This window comes from Festucalex cinctus, chromosome 18 (genome assembly GCF_051991245.1).
Source record: "Festucalex cinctus isolate MCC-2025b chromosome 18, RoL_Fcin_1.0, whole genome shotgun sequence".
Classification (NCBI taxonomy): domain Eukaryota; kingdom Metazoa; phylum Chordata; class Actinopteri; order Syngnathiformes; family Syngnathidae; genus Festucalex; species Festucalex cinctus.
In genome coordinates this window covers 7,555,605-7,576,553 of record NC_135428.1, presented here as the reverse complement: position 1 = coordinate 7,576,553, position 20,949 = coordinate 7,555,605, and the positions used below count along the sequence as shown (strand labels likewise).

The 20,949-nt window shown below is 39.8% G+C and overlaps 3 protein-coding genes across 4 annotated transcripts; all 3 read right to left on the bottom strand.

The window, feature by feature from the left end:
- Positions 1–175: 175 nt before the first annotated feature.
- Positions 176–2,033, bottom strand: cwc15 (CWC15 spliceosome associated protein). The gene is made up of 7 exons (XM_077504981.1): positions 1,957–2,033; positions 1,473–1,617; positions 1,273–1,385; positions 1,014–1,117; positions 833–940; positions 564–718; positions 176–492 (listed from the first exon to the last, which is right to left on the bottom strand). Exons 2-7 carry the CDS (start codon positions 1,601–1,603, stop codon positions 363–365), a joined length of 741 nt encoding a protein of 246 aa, XP_077361107.1. The 5' UTR covers positions 1,604–1,617; positions 1,957–2,033; the 3' UTR covers positions 176–362.
- A 696-nt stretch (positions 2,034–2,729) lies between these two features.
- LOC144006275 (uncharacterized) lies at positions 2,730–5,826 on the bottom strand. The gene is made up of 2 exons (XM_077505041.1): positions 5,550–5,826; positions 2,730–4,656 (listed from the first exon to the last, which is right to left on the bottom strand). The coding sequence occupies exon 2, from the start codon at positions 4,650–4,652 to the stop codon at positions 3,363–3,365; it is 1,290 nt and encodes a 429-aa protein (XP_077361167.1). The 5' UTR covers positions 4,653–4,656; positions 5,550–5,826; the 3' UTR covers positions 2,730–3,362.
- Positions 5,827–8,753: 2,927 nt separating this feature from the next.
- plp1b (proteolipid protein 1b) lies at positions 8,754–16,038 on the bottom strand. 2 transcript variants are annotated; one of them, XM_077505436.1, is made up of 7 exons: positions 15,873–16,038; positions 13,853–14,039; positions 12,380–12,536; positions 11,987–12,164; positions 11,663–11,736; positions 11,391–11,456; positions 8,754–9,482 (listed from the first exon to the last, which is right to left on the bottom strand). In XM_077505436.1, the coding sequence occupies exons 1-7, from the start codon at positions 15,874–15,876 to the stop codon at positions 9,411–9,413; spliced, it is 738 nt and encodes a 245-aa protein (XP_077361562.1). In that variant the 5' UTR covers positions 15,877–16,038; the 3' UTR covers positions 8,754–9,410. The 2 variants fall into 2 exon arrangements, with proteins under 2 accessions (XP_077361562.1, XP_077361561.1); XM_077505435.1 differs by lacking the exon at positions 15,873–16,038 and adding an exon at positions 14,352–14,642.
- Positions 16,039–20,949: the final 4,911 nt, after the last annotated feature.

The window sequence follows — 20,949 nt, the reverse complement described above, 5'->3', positions numbered from 1 at the left end:
TAATACCTTTTACTCAATGCATTTTGGAGCGCTTAAATGTTTTTTGGTTGTTCTTCAGTTCCCTCAATGTTGCCCTTTTGACAGAAATAATAGTAGTTGAATGTTCATTGGAGTTGCATTGTTTGAAATTTGCAGAAGCAAATATATTTTAAGAAAAATGTTCAAACAGTTTCACTGATTGTTTTATCATCTTTATTTAACGTAGACCGGTCACAATTATATACAAGATTAAAGTTGTTTAAACAAATGAAAGGATGTATCTGATTGCAATTCAGATCATTCTGGCAACAGAGTGCAACTAGACAAAAAAAAAAAAACAAAAAAAAACGCACATGAAACATCACATGAATACACATCAGTTTTTACTTAACATATTTTTCCATAAATTTCTTGTGAAATTCAGAACGCAGAGTATCATTGATAAAGCGTTTCTCCTTGCGTGCTTTGTCCAGTCCTTTAGCGCAGTTCTTGAACACCACATCGTCATCCCACCTGGATAGAAATGATATCAATTATTCAAGGTAAACAGTGTAGAAAAAAATTGTAGACATGCACAACATTACCTTCTCTTGACCTTGAATGTGCTCTGATTCTGAGCCATTTGTTGCTGTTGCTGCTGCTGCTGTTGCTGCTGCTGTCCTGCCAAATTAATCAATGGATTGCCACTCAATATATTCTCCATTCGGATCCTCTCTTCCTCTGCTTTTTGCTCCCGGTCCTAAGATGGAAAGCAGAAACATATTGCAAATAATGTGACAGATATAAAAATAAGCAAAAAAAAACAAAAAAACAAAAAAAACAAGCATATTCAAATATTAATTGCATAGTTCACCCTTCGTTCTTGCTCTTCAGCTCGCTCTTTCTTAATCTTCTCCAGTTCTGCGTGAAGAGCTGCAATGTCATCGTCATCGCTATCATCCTCAGAGTTGTCATCATCATCCTATTCACAAAACCATGAGTGAGGCAACCTTTTGAGCATGCTGTCAGTCTTGTGGTATGAGTGCAGTGCATACCTCAGTAAGGGGATCATCTGCATCAAGATTGGCTGCTGGAATTTGATCCAGTCTGGGTCTCTTTGAGGATGAAGAGGAGGATGAAGAAGAGGATGTGGTGTGCTCTGCAGAATCAAGAATGACTGATTATTTGGTGTGCTGTGAAACTTTTCCAAATGTAAAATATTTTCCTTGGTTCAATTAAGGTTGGGAAACTGCCTTACATACAAAACAGCAAGCCGGCTTATGATGCCAGAGTCCAAGGGGTGAAAAGACTAACCTCTTGGTCCCCTCTCTCTGGTCTTCTCACGCACAGCTACACGCTCCCTCTCCTCCAGCTCCCTGCGGAAGTCACGGGCACGCACTTCTTCAGGGGCATCCTGGGTGGGCTGCCTATCAGTCAAAACACATCAGAAGATTGGAACAGATGTAAGCACTTGTAGATGATCATATAAAAAAAAATAGCATACTGATACTGACCTGTACTTGATCTTTGTGTGACCTGGAAGATCTCGACTTGAATATTGCTTTGACAGTGCACTCAAATCACCTTCCCCCTTTCCACGCCCTCCTCTGGCCGGTTCAAATGTTGGTCTTGCAGCTGTGGTCATCGTGGACGGCTCAACTTAACACGGGGACGAATGAAAACAGAACAATGAAACTACCGAACCGTAAGAGTGAAATCGTTAAGAGCTATGAGTCCACGTTAAATCATCAAAACAAATATTATCATGCCAGAAAGCATTTACTGTAATGTTTATTCAATCCCATAATTACTGGGAGGCATGCGACGTTCGCTAGCTAGTAATGCTAAGAGCTACACACACAAAGTTGTAAAACGCTATTTCACAGGAAATAAAGTCAGACATTCAACAACCACCATAAAAATATTCAAGGATAACAATCAACCCTGGTTTCAAAACGCTGGTGACTAGAAATACAAATAAGCAGCAATATCACTTACAACAATCCGCCTGCGCTGAAGAAGAAAAAAAAAAAGAACTTCCGTAATTAACGCGTCACTTCCTGAAGAAGGGGGGGGGGGGGGGGGGGGGGGGGGTCGAGTAGAACGACGCGTTCACTGACACTCGGAACATATGGGAATTATCACCAATCGTTCTCAACTTTTAAATTCCTATTTATTCTGTAATAATATATTTGTAGCTGAAGGTATTGTAATATAAATATAAAATTATTTATTTTAATAACATTTACATTAAGAAACCATTTCATGCGATAAAGCAAAAAAACAAAAAATGTGTAAAACTAACACACATCCATTACAACAGAATGCCAGCATGCCAATTCACATTTCTGGGAATGAAATAAATTGTTTTTGTTCATTTCCTATATAGACTTCCAACATGTTTTCTTTCCCTTATTTATGGCCCCTTCCTGCATTGTATTGAAAACCATAGATCACTTACAGTATTATGGACCTACATCTCTGCCAGGGAAGAAGTCCAAGCTGGTGTGCGAGGCAGTTAAGTCCCGACTCGCTGTTCGGTACTTCTGCATACCTTGAAGCTCAAAGTCGATGCAACATCACACTGCTCAGCCCACTCTCACCTTACCAGGTGACAAGTTGACAAAGCACTAGTTATTGACTGTGCAAGCAGGGTGACAGTTCATTACAAAGTCCTGATTGCTTTTAATCTCCACAGCATGATGAATTCGACCGGCGTAATTGGCGCCAGAACATCTCCGGAGAGATCCATCAAACTAGATTAAAAAACTAAGGGTGGATTAATTTAAAATGTTAACAGGGGCTCAAAATGAAGAGAAGCAAGATGCGGTGTTTTGGATTTGAGTGAAACAGTAACTCTGTTAAGGCATGCAAACAATTCACTCACAAATAAAATAAAATAAAACATTTTGTTTAAATCCAAACAGGCAGAGGATACGCAAGGTATTTATAGTAATGCATTTATATCTTAAGAGTCAACATAAAATCAATTAAATTAACCAGCAACAAGCAACAAGCTGAGTCAGATCCACCTCTTATATTCTTGCTACTACTCAGAAATGAGTGTGACATATCAATTTTAAACTGATAATTTAATCTGTCTTTATTTTGTCAGTGTGAAAATTCGATCTAATATCTGAGGAAGCTGAACAACAAATAGGCTCAACAATGTCAGTGTAATAATAACAACAACGGATCAACTGAGAGACAATTACGAAGCTCTGTGTTTTTTCCAAAAAATGCTAATATGAGGCAGTGTCAGTAAATATATACAGTACATTACATAATAGGTTCCGGGACAAATAGCCATCTGGGATGCATGTAATCAGTGCAAATAGCGGCTCCCGTTTGTTGCTAATCATCTGGTGTTCATTTTTTTGTTTATAAATCACAGCTGAATCGGATCAAAGTCCAGGAGCAGTGACGCCTTCAACAACATGCTGTGCTGATGCAGACAAGCTGCCCTCAGCTTCACGTTCCACGTTATGCAATGACATCAAACGGGCTTCATTAAACGGAAAGTGGCTCACGGGATGCATCCCGCATTTCCTAAAACTTTCCTGAACTATCCTGATACCCTCGTCCTCTTTAGCCACTTGATACGCCCCTCTGAACACGCCCGAGAAGTCTTTCTTGCTGACAGCAAAGAGAGTCGCATCAGTGGCGTGCATCTCATTTAAGAGCGCGGCGAACCGCTGCTTGATGAGCGGAAATAGGCCCGCGTCCAGCGGCTGCAGGACGTGAGCGCAGTGAGGCGGCAGGCACACGAGGACGATGCCGTCCTTACGGGCGACCTCCACCACTTCCAGGTTCACGGGCGACTTGTGGCCGTCGAAAATGAGCAGCAGCGGCCGCTCTTTGGGCGCATGCGCCAGGAAGTGCCTGAGAAACCACTTCTTGAAAAGTTCAGAAGTGACAAATCCCGAATCCGACCAGCCATAGAGGGCATCTGACGGCCCTTGTGTTTTGTAACAGACTCCTCCAGGGTAGGCTTTGGAGTAAACGATAAACGGGGGAATGTCCGTCCCGGCTGCGTTCAAGCAAGCCAGGACGGAGATGTAGTCCTTGGAACCTGGTGTTGACTTGCAAACCAGACTGGCAGCTTTGGGGAGAACCCCCCTCTTCCGAGCCAGCTGAAAACCCATCTCGTTGCAATTCCAGATGTGGTGAGGCTTGTCCCCCAATGCGTGAGCTTGGACCACAGAGCTCAGGAGGTGGAAAAAATGATCCAATGCTTCCTTCCTGACGTGAACCGTCCGACCTCGGACAACGTTGTCTGCTGGTTGAATCGTAATATTCTTTTCTTGACGCTTCCTAAAATTGAGCCACCAGGTCTGACCCAGTTTGGAAAAGGCCACCCTTCTGTGTTGACGCTTGTAAATAGAAGACGCAAATGACACCAGCTGCTGCTTCGTGAGTGGGAAACCGTGCTTGGACATGTATAAGGAGAACTCCACCAACAGTTCCTCGTCAGAAGATGGTATCAGCTGAGCGGGCCCGCTGCGACTCCCTGGTGTCACCCGTCCGCTGACCCGATCTCCCAGCGAGGACTTGGGGACTCCAAACTCCTTGGCTGCCTTTCGCACAGTGCACCTCCCCGACTTGACCTCGATCAGGGCATGTTGCATAGCTTCCTCTGTCCATTTCTTTTTCTTCTTCCGTCCAATTTTGTCAAGATGGTTTCTTGAAGGCATGGTTCTAAGGTGGAGCAGAATACACAGGTGAACACAAAGAGCTAAATGTATTTTGGATGTTTAAAGTTAGGATCTCATTATTATTATTATTTTTTTTAATCACAAATCAGAGAAAGGCAGGGTATTTGTCACAATCCACATTGTACTATGTATTATGAGATGAAATTAGAAGATGTACACAAATGTAAGTTTTTAAGTGTTATTTAGACTTGAACTTTGATCATCACGTAAAGATGTCATGCAAAAATGTCAAAATTAATTGAAACTGTGCATTATTGAACAATACACACACCAGTTAAGACAGCACAACAGTTCATGCATGCCATATTTTCCTATTTATCATACTGTGTAAACATTTGTTAACCAAATAACACTCATACCCGGCGTAAAGGGTCACAATCAAAGCAGGTCATACAAGTACTAGATCAGAAACCCACTAGATGGCACTCCTGCCTTATAATCACCAAATAATAATTTTAACTTTCCCAATACTTAAATAACCTCAACACTGAAATTAGAACTCCAGGTGCAGTAAGCAATAACAGAAGAAAAGCAAACAACAGTAGTGGGACAAAAATAGATCAGAGGACATGAATTTTAACACAATATTGTGCAAGTGTAAACATATATGTTCACATAATCTGTTTATCTTTTGTTCTTTATTTTAGATCTGAGCATTATTTAATGTTGTTTTTACTACACTCTGTGACATCAAATTAGAAACAGAAATGGCAAATAAGTTTTGGATCGAAACCTGAATGCATGGCATCTGTTTTTGTACAAATGTAGAATGCATTTGTCTCTGCTCAATAAAGATCTCTCTCACTATACATATATATTTTGAAACTGAGCACTTTGCAAAATTGCAAAACGAGCAAATAGTATCGAATGACTTACTGATTCTTCGCAGTCAGTAGGTATGGAGAAAATTATTGTACATCAGCCCCCACTTGATTTTTATAACGCCATGTAACATTGTAAGAGGAAAAAAAAGACAGTGAGTTCGTAGTGTATAATCAAGAAAAATAAAAACAAAAACACGTAAATTATTGTAGCTACTTAAGCCGTTTTAAACTTCATTGCCGACGGGGGGAAAAAACTAACAAACAATAAGCGTAGAAATGAATCCAGAATTTCCTGTTTTCCAGTCACATTTCTCGTAACCTGGAAATGGATCAAGAAGGGCGTTTCAAAATAAAAGTCAGAAACTTCCGGCGGTCAAATCGCTCGCCTGAACATAAAAAAATTGTCAAATGCACAGTAAAGTACAAACACTAGCACTGAATGAGCTCAAAACTGTTTTCTTTCAGAACCTTATTAGCTGTGACACCACAGTGAATTCTAATTAACTAAAAAAAAAAAAAAAAAAAAAAAAAAAAAAAAAAAAAATTGGTTTATCTATCCATCCATCTATCCATCCATCCATCCATCCATCCATCCATCCATCCATCCATCCATCCATCCACCCATCCATCCATTTCCTTAACCGCTTAATCCTCACAAAGGTTCAATTGGTTTAGTCATTCCAAAATTTATGATTTAAAGACCATTCTCAAGAGATGAATAGGCCAACACCCACATGCAATACAAACTAAATTATGTACATCATTAAACAAAAGCATTTGAATAAATAATGACAATACATGTTAGCCTGGAAGTAAAGCGAGATCAACAAATAATTGGATTTAGAAATAACCAACGTCAACCACCATAATCTTGTATCAACTTATTTACAGGTTATACTGCAAATGTGGCAGACAAAATTATTATTATTTTTTTCCCATGTACAAGTAATATGACAAGTTTTGTGGCAACTATTACTCAAAATGTACTTGGCCAGTAATAAAAGCAGTAAAGTTAGAATTTGAGAGCATAGCCTCGTGAGATGACTTTAAGATGCTGACTTCAAGAGTCTTTTTATTGCATATTCATGAGTAAACAATGCATCTTTTGACAGGCCTCCCACAGAAAAACATTTTGTGACAAATAAAAAGAAGTAGAACCAGATGAACCAGAAAATAAGGACAAATGTGTTGACCAGTCTATTATTAAACGCTGTGAGGATGCGTCAGATGCCTTTGCAGTCGCCCCATCTCAAGTCATTCAGGATGGAGAGACAAAGGAACACCCAGAGGCTCCATCTCTTCTGAAGGCAGCTGAGCAACCAGTTTCTGTCTTTCCTTCCGGAAACAACAAAGAAATTGCTGATACGTTTAATCGGCAATCATATTTAGAACACAATGGGAAAACTGCTCAGTGGGAGAGCAACCGGTTGCCCACACAACTTCAGAGATGGATGATGTCAATGCACCAACTGAGCAGCATGACGTAGAATACAATGATGATGATCCCAGTGACGATGATGATGATGGTCTTGAGAGGTTAATCTTACGAAGCAGAAGATAACACACCAGTCCCAGCAGCTTGATGATACAAATGTGCGGAAATGTCAATTTAAGTGACCAGTAATATTGCAGTACATGTAAATATTGTATATACAGCTCACAGCAAATATAAAATGTCTTTTTTTTTAATTATTATTATTTTATGAAGTAATTAAATTTACTTAACATGCAAATATAGGTGAAACCAAATTTGTAATCCCTCATTTTAAAGAGACAAATAGGCTAAAATCTATTCTGATAACACATTGGTTGCATATTTTTGTTTGCATGCAAGCAAATGTGATGAAAACATAACATCCTTTGCAGATGTAACCAAGAGTGAATCACAGCCAAGCTCTCTTTCAGCCACCACATTGTAATTGGTACTGATATTTTTAACATGCTTTCACTACTGCAACTGAATAATTGATGGAAATGTCAAGATTTGAGTCATCAACCCTCCTGTGTGGTGCCACCTTGACTGTCCCAGGTCTATTTTGTCTTCTACTCACCAGTTTGGATACATGCATATAGTATATACAAGCTTGTTCTCTTTGGGTGGGTGCTTCAGCTTCCTCCCATATCCAAAAACATACATGATAAGTTAATGCAAAACTTAATTCACCTATAACCTTGTGAATGGGTTTGACCTCAATCAGCCATTCACTCCCAGCCATTTTCAGTGAAGCAACTCCTTTGGTCGCGGCTGTTTTATTGGATTTTGACTGAACTTGCAAGGCCCACAGAATATTGTGTTCGGTCGCTATAAAAACATGGACCTTACCAAAAGAAAGATTAGCATCTCTTCTTTCATCAGGAAAAAAAAGAAGTATTTGTATATGTTTCCATTTTGCAGCAATTATCATTAGAACACATTTAAGTTGCCGCATGATCCTGGCTCATCTCTTATACTCTGCTGACACCTGCTGCTCGTTTTTGTACTACTGCCATTGCTTTAAGCCACCTCTTCTTCCCTTCTGTATGTGCTTGTATTAAAACAACAACAACAACAAAACGTGTAAATACGTTTTTGGAATAAAGTACAAAGTATTAAAAAAAACGTATTTACATGTTGTTGGGTTTGAATGAGTTAAAAAGGGTTGGATGTTTTCCCATTTTGTGTTATGTTTGTGCAACATTCGATGACACATATGTTCTATCCCTTTCACTGAAATAAGAATGTCAGTAAATAATTAATTAAATAAATAAATTAATAAATTAATAAATAATCCTTTGGGTTTACTTAATTCAAACACACGATTGCACATGATTAAACTGTGGTGAAGTGATGCAATTTTTGTCTAATTTTCTAATATATGTGAACACATTTTTTTTTTATAATGATCATCAAACTGAAGATTTTTATCACGTGCAACTGAAAATGAAGTAGTAAAGTGGCAGCAAGACAAAACATCAATATTGTATCGTGTCATTATCTGCAGCTCAGTTGTGCACTTCATGACAATGTTGACTTTTTAATATCATGGAAGTCTCATGAGTCTTTGTGCCCTGTCAACATTGTATACAATATCTATACAGCCAATAAAAACCTCATTGAACTATGCTGCATTTTACAGAAGCAATGTTCAATAAATAAAGTGTTCATTTTTTTTCATTTACTGAGGTATCAGGTCGAATGTTGGCAATTGCTATAATACTATATCATTAGCATAAATACAAATCCTACATACTAAGCTATACAAATAATACAACCATGTTGATTAAACACAGTTTTATTGAAAACATGCAATTTGTAGTTACAGTAAACTCGCCGAAGTTAACGTCTCTAGAATTCAGTTACAAATGGGCCACACGTGACAAAGCTCAATTTTGAGTTAGCGTATGCATCACCTCCAGTATTGAATACATACATGGCTTTGTTTTGCCCCCACACAGTGGTGTTTAAACAAAGCAATGATGCAAGTGACAGTGAGCACAACACAACGCTCCAGACAACTTTGGATTCACTTTCAAAGCACACAATCAATATACACGCCACCGCCAAGACAGCAGCCAACTCATTTTCATATACTCATCAGTAAGCACTGAAAGGGGTAAAAAGGCAAGTTACTCTTTGCAAAAGCTGTTTGTTATTCCAGAAATGCCGCACATCACATCAGCACTGGCACGAAACGTCACCCAAAAGCGAAATGAACAAACTAGAAGAGAATCATCCGAGAGGGCGGGAGTCTTCATCTCTTCATAAGTCGTTCACACACAAGACACAGTGGTGAGGACGGTTACTGGATGCGTTTAGGAGATTTGCAGGTGAACCGGATTGGCTGTTTCCAGGATGATAAATGACATCTAGTGCATGTGTGACTGTCCATCTCACAACCAAAGGACGCCGGCAACTGAGGTGGGGCTGGAACACTTAGCGTACTCCTTTCCTGCCCAGGAACCGCAAGACTGCGTAGTTATAGGTGGTTGCAACCAAAAACAAAATCTGCAAAGCAAGAATGTATTGATGAAGAGGAGAAGAGCAGAAAAAAAAAAAAAAAAAAAAAAAAAAACAGCCTGCAGTTAGAACATTGTGATTCGGCAGATCCGACACCAGAGAACTATGTTAATAATTTTGCCTTTGCAAGTAGGACACAATGTTGCGGAAAGAGATAAGAGCAAAAACAAAGCAGAACATAATTTTCGTTGTTTATTTTTGATGGAATGAAATAAATGAAGGATCCCCAAAATATTCAAAAGCTTAAGTCAAGACATTCATGACCCGAATAGGACATTTAGTTGGTTACATTGCTCTATTAGTGGTACCAAGTCGAAAACGTATCATCATTATTTATATTATTTAATAATTGCGAGTACTGATATCTGATATCGGTATCAGGCTGATATTACTCTTTATTTCAAGGTATCAGTACTCGCGATGACGAGCGATACCAGCCAGTATTGGCCGCCCTCTTATGGCCATTTTTCAATCAAGAATTAGAAATTCGAAGATTAGAAAGTTACTATTAATTTAATGAAATTTTAAGGGAAAATGCTGTATTGGGATATATAATTCTTTCTTTAAGACTATTTTTTATTTTTTTTGGGGGGGGGAGATTGATTTCATATATCAAAAGTACTAGTAGTATCGGTACTTGGTATCGGTATTAGTGTTGTTCCGATACCGATACTGGTATCGGCAGAGGTGCCGATACAGCATTAAAACAGTAGTATCGGTATCGGTGACTACTCACAAGTAACATGCCGATACCATTAATTCCAACGCTAATATAGGATTTTGGATGCATTTTGTGTCTTGCTCGTGCACGACATTCACTGGTATGTGACATTCTCACTGCATGCCGATCTAAGAGATCCTATTGGCCCTTGAATGCTCTGAACCAATGGCAGGACAGCTTTTTCATGTTGAGGAAAAAAAAACTCAGGTATCGGTATGGTATCGGTATCGGCCGATACTGCAAAGCTGGGTATCGGTATCGGTATCGGGAGCCAAAAAACGGTATCGTAACAACACTAATCGGTATCAATACATCAATATAATAAATAAATACATATTCAATTAAAATGTATTGCACAAATAAAATAAATAATAATAAAACAGCACATAAATAAATGATTTAAAAAATCTTCTTAATGAGTAAATGCAAATACATTTAACTTAAAAGCTAAATATAACAGAATTGACATAAGCAGTCATTCTTTTTCATACCACTAGAGGGAGCTCACATATCAGTAGTAGTATTCATACTACACTGTGATAACCACTGCTCTAGATTTTTCTATATAACCCCTGCAATGGTTTAAAACAATGTTAGACATTTAATCATTTTCATGAACATCATGTCCAGGTAAAACAAATAAACAAATACAGACACATTCTAATAATTTTGGTCTTCTTGACTGTACAGTATATTTATTGTGTACCATATTTTCTGGACTATAAGTCGCACTATTTTTCATAGATTGGCCGTTCCTGCGATTTATACTCCGGAGCAACTTATACATGAAACAAAACAATATTTTGTACTAATATAATTTCACAGACACCCACAAGAGGGTACTCTAGACTTAGGCACCAAGAGCTTCTATTCCTTACCAATTAAAAATGTAATCAGGAAACGAAAATCATATTCTGCAGACTACAAGCTGCAAGTCGTGAACCTTCACTGTGTTGGCATATCTTACACCTATTCAGCATGTCCTCTATTCTTTTATTAATGTGATAATTTTCCTTCCAAGATGACATGAATGTCTGTTTTTGGTCAAGTAGTTTGTAAAATAAGTTACCCGCAAAAAGTGTGACTTATTATATGTTGTTTTGTACCTAAATATGCATTTTTGGCCTAGTGCGACTTATACTTCGGAGTGACAAAATATTAAAGCCAATACTCACCAATGCTAAGAGGGTGATTCCAGCACCAGCAAATGCAGCAATATACAGGTCATAGGTGAGGTGAAACTGAAAGAAAAACAAATAAAGTTAGTCTATTCATATACTCAAAGTTTCTGACTCCTTGTGTGTCTTATAATTATTCTCACTTCTACACTAATCCCATTTTTGACAGTTGTTGCATTGTATCAGTAAGACGGCATCCAACATAATTTATAGTGAGAAAGTTGTGGTGAACGGGTGCGTAAAATAGAATATGGAAATGATCTACTCACTTCGCTCGTTTTGCAAATAGATGCCAAGGTCATTCCGCAACTCTTGCCCGGCATTGCATTCCAAGGAAGCAGCCCTTGAATAAGAGACGTGACATAAGTGATGTATCCCTTACCAATACTGATGGCAAACGCCTTCGGAAACATTTGACATCTTTGGTTCATTCACTTGCAGCAAAGAAATGAAGTTGAAGTCATCTTGAGGAATTTCATGAGCAACTAGTTTTGCATTTACGTAATCCCCGATGATTAATTCATTGCCTGACAAAATCACATTCATATTCTCATCAGGTCCGCATGCGGTCAGTCATTATAGGCGCATCGCACCATATTGCCTGGCGTCCATGCAAATCCACCCGTGCTGATTTATGCTGGGGGTTGTTTCCGCCAGGATGTTGATGTCGTGGCAGGTCTGCTCCATGTTGAACAAGAAGTAGACCGGAATAGCGGTGAAGGCAAACACCACCAGCCAGATGAAGGCCAAGATATACGTCACGATGATAAACTGTTGAAATAAAAAAAAAAAAAAAAAAAGCGGAACAGAGGGTCATGGGAATGCAGCAAGTTGCTGTGTGATGAATGTGGCATCACCAAGTCCGCTATTAACCATAAGTCATTTTTTTTTTTGAGTGGTAAAAACAAAGCATTCAGCAGCGACAAAATGACCTGATGACATCAGTGCCCCCCCCCACTCTCCCTCCCTTTTGACCTTGCGCTCACCGTCAGGCTGAGGCATCGGCCGCAATGGGTGCTCCTAAATTCCCCGAAGGTCTGCTTGACTGCGCTTGTCGTGTAGAAGCCTTCAGCCAGTAGCAGGATACCATAGAGGAAGAAAAATGAGGCCAGGCCGTAGATGACGTACTGGAAGTATTCCACACTGCGAAGACGGAGAAAAGATTAGTCAGACAGGAAACTGAGACAAATTGACAGGGGAAGTCAACCCCAAATTTTCTTTACATTAATAAGTTGTGTCCCTGTAGCCTAAACTCAGCATTCTGATTAATAGTGCATTTGTGGAATATGACTTTTCATCCATTGACATCACAGGAAAATGACATCACAGGTGCTCAGGTAACAACTAATCACAGGTTACTCTTAACAGAGTCTATTTAGTCCCACTCCAAACAGAGTAAAATTTTCAACTGAACGAGAGTATATTCTGAGTTAATTTTACTCAAAGTAGTTGTAGTCCTATGAAAAAAACTAGCAAAGATTTTTCACTCAGAAATTCTAAGTAAATTTTGCAAGGGGAGATTTTGACTAGATTTTACTTGTTTATTTAAAAATAATAATAAAGTCACTCAAGGGTTGAGGAACAAACCCACTTCAGGGGCCAGACAGCCAATCTACTCCTTGAGCCATGCTACATTTTGTGCTAATCGCTCATCAGCTGGAATCTTCGTAACTCCAAGATAAAAAAAAAAAAAAAAAAAATCCTTTTGGATATTAGCAAACAGTAGGAGTGGCACAGCTCAGGTGGTAGAGTGGCAGTCTCTCAGGCTAAAGGTCGTGAATTTGTTCGTCAACCTTTGTGTAACTTAAAAAAAATAAAATAAAATAAAAAACCTGGTAAAATGTCCTCCTAAAATTTTCTTAGAATTTTTAGCTTTTTTTGTCATTAGCGGAAAAAAATTTACTCTCTTCCAAGTGTAAATTTGACTCTTTTTAGAGTTGGACCAACTAGACCAGGAGTGGGCCTCGAGTGACAGAGTCCTGCAGGCTTTGGAGGTTTCCTTCTTTCAACACAAGCTGCTGATTCCAATCAACAGGATCATTATCAGGTTTATGCAGCGCTTGCTGATGAGCTGATCATATATCAGCTGTGTTGGAGAAGGGAAACGTGCAAAAACCTACAGGACTCCGGCCCTCGAGGACCGAGTTTGCCCACCCCTGACCTCGAGTAAAATTTACTTTGTAAAATTTACAGTGTGTTTTCTGAGTTTGTTCATGTGACGTTCGCAAACTGAGCCGTGTTTGGTCGTTACTTGAGCCCTGAGCCACTGTGATGCCATTTTCAGATGAGAGCAAGTGGCAAAATGGCCGCCCACTGAGATGGATTTTGCAGCTTAATTCATATTCCGCAAACGCAATATTATAGAATGCCATCTTTAGACTAGTTGGGGGCGCATACAACATCATTGTAAAGAACGTTTCTGTATTGACTTCCCCTTAAAGAGCGGAAAACTGACTCACAAGGAAGCCACGACCTCAAAGTCCTGCTCGTTGCGGGCGAAGTAAGTCTCCACCAGGACTTCGGTCTGGGTTAAGGCTTCGTGCCCGCAGCCACAAAATAGCGCCATGCCTGCGTAGCACAGCAAGGTGGCCACCAGAGATGGGTAGGGCACTGCCCCCAAGCACCGGATACAGCAATCATAACAACCTGAGGGGGCATAATAAATCAGTGCACAGGCGGCACATACCGCGCACAGAACCACACAGCACATCTAAACCTGGATGGGGAATTCGTTCACCCTGCGGGAGAGCGAGCCCGCAAATTCATCAGCATACACCAGGAAAGAAAGAAAAACACAGCTGCAACCAACAAGCAGGCGATCAAACCCAAAGAAACCGCTGCTTATTTCAAAAACATAGAGTACATTCTTCTCAACGTAAGCAGCTGAAGCAGGTAGCAAACACCCACACTCGTGTTAATAAATAAAAGCAGCGTCAGAAACGGGATAGAGAAAACCACCTAAGGCTTTGCAAAGCCAAGGCTGCCTGACCGGAAACATGCTGCTTCTGATCCTGTATTCCACAACAAGAAAGATCCCAAGATGCCAACTTCAGTCTGCCTTACAAGCTACTACAAAATAACGCTGCCTGTGCTGATTTCATCCGCGAACTCGTTTGTACCGACGGCGTCCGGCCCTCCTTCTGTGGCGGTCACAGGCGTCGCCGGGCTATAGCGGGACGGTGGCGGTACGCTGACTTCACAGGCTCCGAGAGAGAGAACGTCTCATTGTGGTCCGACATAAGGTAGCCATTGTCATTGTTCATGAGACAAAGGGCAGCGATGTCAAGCAAACAAAGACCTCAGAATCACACACGCTGCGGCAGACGTGGCCGAGGGGGGTCACCGGGTCACCACTTCGCAATCAGGCCATCGCTCCCTCCCGACGCGGCTGGCTCGCGCTGGTACCGCGGCGCTCTGTGTCAGGTCAGATGAGGATAGTGGGTGTGAAGTTGTGAACATCAATATTACACGGTGAAGCATTTGATTTGTTTGACCAAACAACTTTTAGTGGCAAGCAACTAGGCTGCCATGTAAATATAAATAGTTTCAGCAAGAAGACTGCCGGGGATGCAGTAATGATAATGCCTGGCGACTCCCACGCTTCAGCTGGAGAGTGGTGAGGAACAGTTTATGACACTTTAAAGGGCGTCACTGGTAGTGATAGACCGATATGTTTTTTTCAAGGCCGATACCGATACAGATTATTTGTAGTCAAGTAGGCCGATAACCGATATTTCAAGCCGATATTCATTTGCAGTAAAATGGGGGAGGGAATTCTTTTAAACTATATATAATTTCTCACTGAGTAAAAAATTCATGCGAATGTAGCTCATTTGGGGTTTTTGTTAGGGTTCGTAAAAACGTTTCAAAAAGATTTTCGCGGTGAAAAATGGTGTGAATGTGTTCCAAATGTGTTTACGACAAATAATAACTGACTGCGAACATCTTACAAATCCTGATGAAAACCCCAAATTCGCTACGTTCGCAAGTATTCCCTGCTCAGTGAGCTTTATCGGCCTTCAGATTCAAAATGCCAAATATCGGCACCGATAATCGTCCCGGCCGATTATCGGTCTATCCCTATCACTGTGTTTCGTTGATGCCAGTTAATCGATACAGGTCTCAAAACAGTCCACAAATTGGTGCACTTACTGTTTGTAGGTGGAGAAAAAAAAACTACGTCTCATGGTAATTTTCTAATTAAGACTATAATGCTAATTGTTGGGGTGTGCTAAAAAGTGATCTAAAAAGTGCGCAAAACTACAGTTGCGACTCTTTACTTAACAGGTAATACACTAATGGTGACTGTAAGGTAGGAAAAGTAAAAATAGAAACACTGCTTCATCTTCAAATGCATGAATGCAACATGATGTCCAAGGTCAGAAATTACACTTTAAAAGCGACATTATTACATTTACACATTCCCAAATGGCTTTAATAATAGATGAAAAGGAGTTATTAAAAATTCTGTGCACTCACCCATGTCCAGAAAGAAGTTGGGAGGTTATTGAAGTTTCTGCTGCGCGGCTTCCCAACTCTGATATGAGGATATGAGAAGTTATTCCCCGCCACTCCTATATGAATCTGACTCGCGCTTTTGTCTCATCAACAATAGATGGACCACATCACCCCAAGTGACATCTTAAAGTCACAAAGTCCCATTTCAGCTGCCAGACATTATTTATAGAGCCTTGGGTGACAGGCAGGTCACACATTTCAATGCTTTTTTTTTTTTGTTGACTTTTCTGTTTTTGCTTCTTCACTGGAAAAAAAAATGGATGAACTTTAAAAAAAAAATTGAAATAATCTATCACATCTAATAACTTGACTAATGTAAATAATCCTTCTGTACAATGTGACAAATAATTTCAAGTGGCTTTATTGCTTAAATCAAATAATTTCAGTTTTTACTTCATGTAAAGCATTTTTTTTTTATTTTTGATGATGAATGCCTTTTTACAGGAGAACACACATGCACAAATCATATGCAATCGAACATATTTCTTTGATTAAAATAAAACATGTCAGGTTGATGCCCCACTGTGCATTTCAATTGCAGTAAAGTAATAATAAAAAAACAATAGAAATTAAAATTTTTGCTTTAAATTAGCAAGTTAATATTTTTAGCTATTGGAATAAAAAATAATCACAAACAAATGACAGCTTTGTTATACTTTTTTCAGTGGAGTTATTTCTTTAAAATAAAAATTCCTATTACAATAATTATATAATCTAATAATTAGGGATGTTTGATGGCATTTTTTTTTTTCAGACCGACACTAGTAGAACTACTCAACTCTTGAGTAGTCACTGATACTAATAACAAGTGCCAATACCACTAGTATTTACATAAAGTTTCCCCAAAAAACAATGACAGATCATTTTAATGAAAGACTGATATATCAAAAATCTAGAATTTTTTCTTAAAATTTTCAGAAATTAATGTCAATTTTCTATTCTTATAATTTTTTTTTATTTCTAGTTCTTGATTGCAAAACGGCCGCAAGAAGGCAGCTCAGGCGCTGTCGCGAGAACCGATACTTTGAAATAAGATGATATCGGTACTTGCTAATTTTATGTTTCTATTATAATATGGAGCTACATGTGAGTCAAAATATTAGGTACAGCTCTCATTATGTTGCAGTGCAAGCCTACATAATGATAATAATAATAATAACAATAATAATAATAATAATAATAATAATAATAATAATAATAATCCATCCGGGGGGTGCTGGAGCCTATCCCAGCTGCTGTGGGCAGTAGGCGCGGTACACCCTGGACTGGTTGCCAGCCAATCGCAGGGCACACAGAGACGAACAACCAATCACACTCACAAGCACACCTGGGGACAATTCGGAGCGCCCAATTAACATGCCATGCATGTGGGAGGAGACCGGAGTACCCGGAGAAGACCCACGCGGGCACGGGGAGAACATGCAAACTCCACCCAGGAAGGCCGGAGCCTGGACTCGAACCCGAGTCCTCAGTACTGGGAGGCGGACGTGCTAACCACTAATTCACCGTGCCGCCCAATAATAATAATAATAATAATAATAATAATAATAATTTAAAAAGTAATACCTTGTCATTCAATCTGCAGCATTATAAGAAAGAAATTTGTTCATGTTGTGGCTAATCTTATTACCGTATGAATTACCGGTAAATAAAATCATGTGAAATGCAATAATAATTGGAATGCACTTATCATGTTTTGAGTCTAAATAATAATAATAATAAAAAAGATACTAATATTTAATTCCAAAAATACAAATTGTTCTTTAAGTTAAATGATGGATTAAGAAAAAGCTAGTTAGATTTCTCCTGCATTAAAATGAACGTTCAGTTCAAGTCGAGCTTTGAGGTGTGCACGGGAAAAGGTAGCAAAACAAATCGAAATGCCAGTGACGACAGGGACGTTGATGAAGTTGTCTAACAAGGGTGACATTGACGGTCAGGTCCAGCTGCTGCCCGCTTTCCCTCCCTCCCTCATTTGACCCAGTTGATGTCAAAGCTGGGTTCAGTACAAAGGGGCCAGTGTGGAACTGGACACAACACTGTGCTATGCTCCCTTTTTTTTTGGGGGGGGGGGGGGAAGAAGCTCCTCATCTCATTTTTCCATGCCATGCCCTTTGAAGCACATAGCTGAAATCTCTTCCTCTATTTTGAATCAAGCAAACAAGCTGATCGCTGGTCAAAGAAGACTTTGTGAGCAAGCTCTCATCATCAAGAGTCGCATTTGACCGTTCAGTATTGCGCCATCGCAAGCACCATCTTACTGACTGATTTGTTTTTGAACCGAACTCCTCAAAGATAGTTTGCATTATCTGGCGTGAGTTTGCGTTCGCAGTAGCAGATTAATGGCATTATTGAGCTGAAGCAGAAAGAGCGGATGAGGAGTCGGACGACACCTTTGAAATCTCTTGGAAAAGCGGGCCAAGAGAGATAAGAAGCGTTCATTAACCTAAAGCGGCGGATGAGAACACATACAAGGCCTGTCATCTTTCAGGACATGAAGTTATGATATTCTTGTTGACAATCAAAAAAAAAAAAAAAAAGAGATGAGGGGGAGTCTTTGGTGGCTCGCTGGAGCGACAGTGAGAGTCCTGAGAGTGTGTAGGGAGATGTGAGCGGCTCACATTATGAATTATCATAACACTTAATGTCTGCCTTAAAGTCATTAGTCAGTGCATAAATGGACTTTGAACAAACGCATTCGTCTCCGAGCTGTCATGCTGCTCGCAAACGCGATTAGATGGAATCACCTGTGTATCACGCCGGCATCAGCACCATGGACAGCCACAACCCATGCAAATGCAAATTCTTATGGATCTTTCTGGATTGTATGTGGCATGTGATAAAATTGTTACGCACTGGACACGGTGCTACACATGTGTTTACGCAGAGAGAGGCGGTGCTGTCATAATATTTGCACCTCCTCTTATCTGTGCTGCGGTAATCCGTGCTGAGAAAACAAACAAGCGGCCATGAAACAAACAGGCAAGCATTTTGGAGGGCACGCATACACAGGATGTGTCAGAAGCGGATTCGGCGGCAGTGACCTCCCGCGGTGGAGTATTTGGCTTTCCGCTTGATGAAACAAATGAATGATGTATCCGGTTTTATCTAAACACTCTGTAAAGTCTTTCATGCTAACAAGTGGGACGTTAAGGATTGACAGCATAGGAAGAATGGGAATAGGCTGCCCTTGTTTTATCATTTACAATAACATGGCAGAGAAATACAATGCCGGCCCTTTTGGGTGGTTATGCAATTCTCAACAGCAGCTTTAATGAAAATATCAGTCAATTTAGCATCAGCGTTAGCATGTTTGTACTGTCTGCCAGTGATTCTAAAAGTGCGGTATGAGTACTAGTGGCTCACTCTAGTGGAACATGAAAGAATCACTGAATTAAATAATCGAAATTTACATTAAAAAATGACTGTACAGTAGTTGAATTTACAATGTACAATACATTAGCATTTAATATTTAAGATTTTCTTCTTCCTTTTACGAATGTAACTGTTCTGCATACATTTTAATTGGATCATTGTTTCAGTACACTTTTTTTAGTATCTCAAATATTGAAGTGCTTTCATTTTGTTCAAATGTGCTTAATGTCATCGTGGATAATAATAGTTAATAGTGAAAATCAAGGGAAAACTTTACTCTCAAATACGTTCTATGCGGCCTTCCTGCTAGTCTAAACGCATAATTCTGATTAATATTGTGCCTGTGGAATACAAATGAAGTTGTAAAATCCACCCCTTTTTATCCATCTCAGGGGGCGGCCATTTACTTTTTTTTTTTTTTTTTTTTTTCTTTTCTTTTTTTTATTTCTTTTTTTTTTTTTTTTAAGAGCTCAGAATTGTTCATTCGGTAGTCTTACCGATTCAACGTCTTATCATCATTGCTCTTTTTTTTTTGTGTGTGCGTGCGTTTGCGTGTGTGCGTTTGCGTGCGTGCGTTTGCGTGCGTGCGTGCGTGCGTGCGCGTGCGTGCGTGCGTGTGCGTGCAAATACGTATAAATTTATACTCATTAATTCACCTAAAGCCTTATAAATATCCCATTACCCTTCGCCTTAACCTGGTACTTCAGAATCTTGCCAGAGTCGTGAAGCCCAAATGGCCAGGAGACCAGAGAAAAGGTCAGAAAAAAAATAAAGAGAAAAGAAAGACAAATCAAAGTGAAACCCAGCACCGACCAAACACCTCCCGCCCTCCCCATGATCACAAAACCAAAGTCCCACGCCAACCCCGGAAGCCTCCAAACTCCAGCAAATCTAGCGAGATCTCAAGAGACCAGAGGAAAAACCAAAGAGAGGAAGGAGGGAAGGATCGATAAGGCAGAGTGAGATCCACAGAAGCCAGCACATCCAATCCATCAAAGTGAAATCCAGCACCAACAAAACCCCTCCTGCGTGGTTACAAAACCAGAGTCTTATGCCAACCCCAGAAGCCTCAAACTTCCAATAAATTGAGATCTCAAGTGACCAGAGGAAAAACTAAAAAGAGGAAGGAGGGAAGGATAGATAAAGAAGGGGCAAAAAAAAAAAGGGGCGGCCATTTTCTACCGTACCGCCAAACGCTCTCAACTGAAAATAGTATCACAGTGCCTAAGGGCTCAGCTTGAGAACGTCACATGACCAAACTCAGAAAACAGGTGAGCCGTGATTGGTTGTTCCCTGAGCCCTTAAGCACTGCAATGTCATCAGTTGACAGCAAGTGGCAAAATGGCCGACACCTGTGGATGTTTCTTCTGTGTTAAGACATTTTTGACTCGACTTAACTCTAAAAAGAATTGGGTCGAAAATAACAATTTTTGGGGGTTGTTTTGTACAAAATAACTGAAATTCTTGAGTTGCTTCGTGGGTTATTCGTTTCACAAGTCGGGTCAAATTGACCCAAGTGTTGTTTGGTCCCTTTTTGACTCATAATTGGTTTGGTTATTTTTTACCCACATATTTGTAGAATGTTTTTAATGTTGGCCATTATTGTGATACTTGTAGAGCTAAATATTTTTCGAGGTGCTACTTGGTGCAATGTTTGAGACTC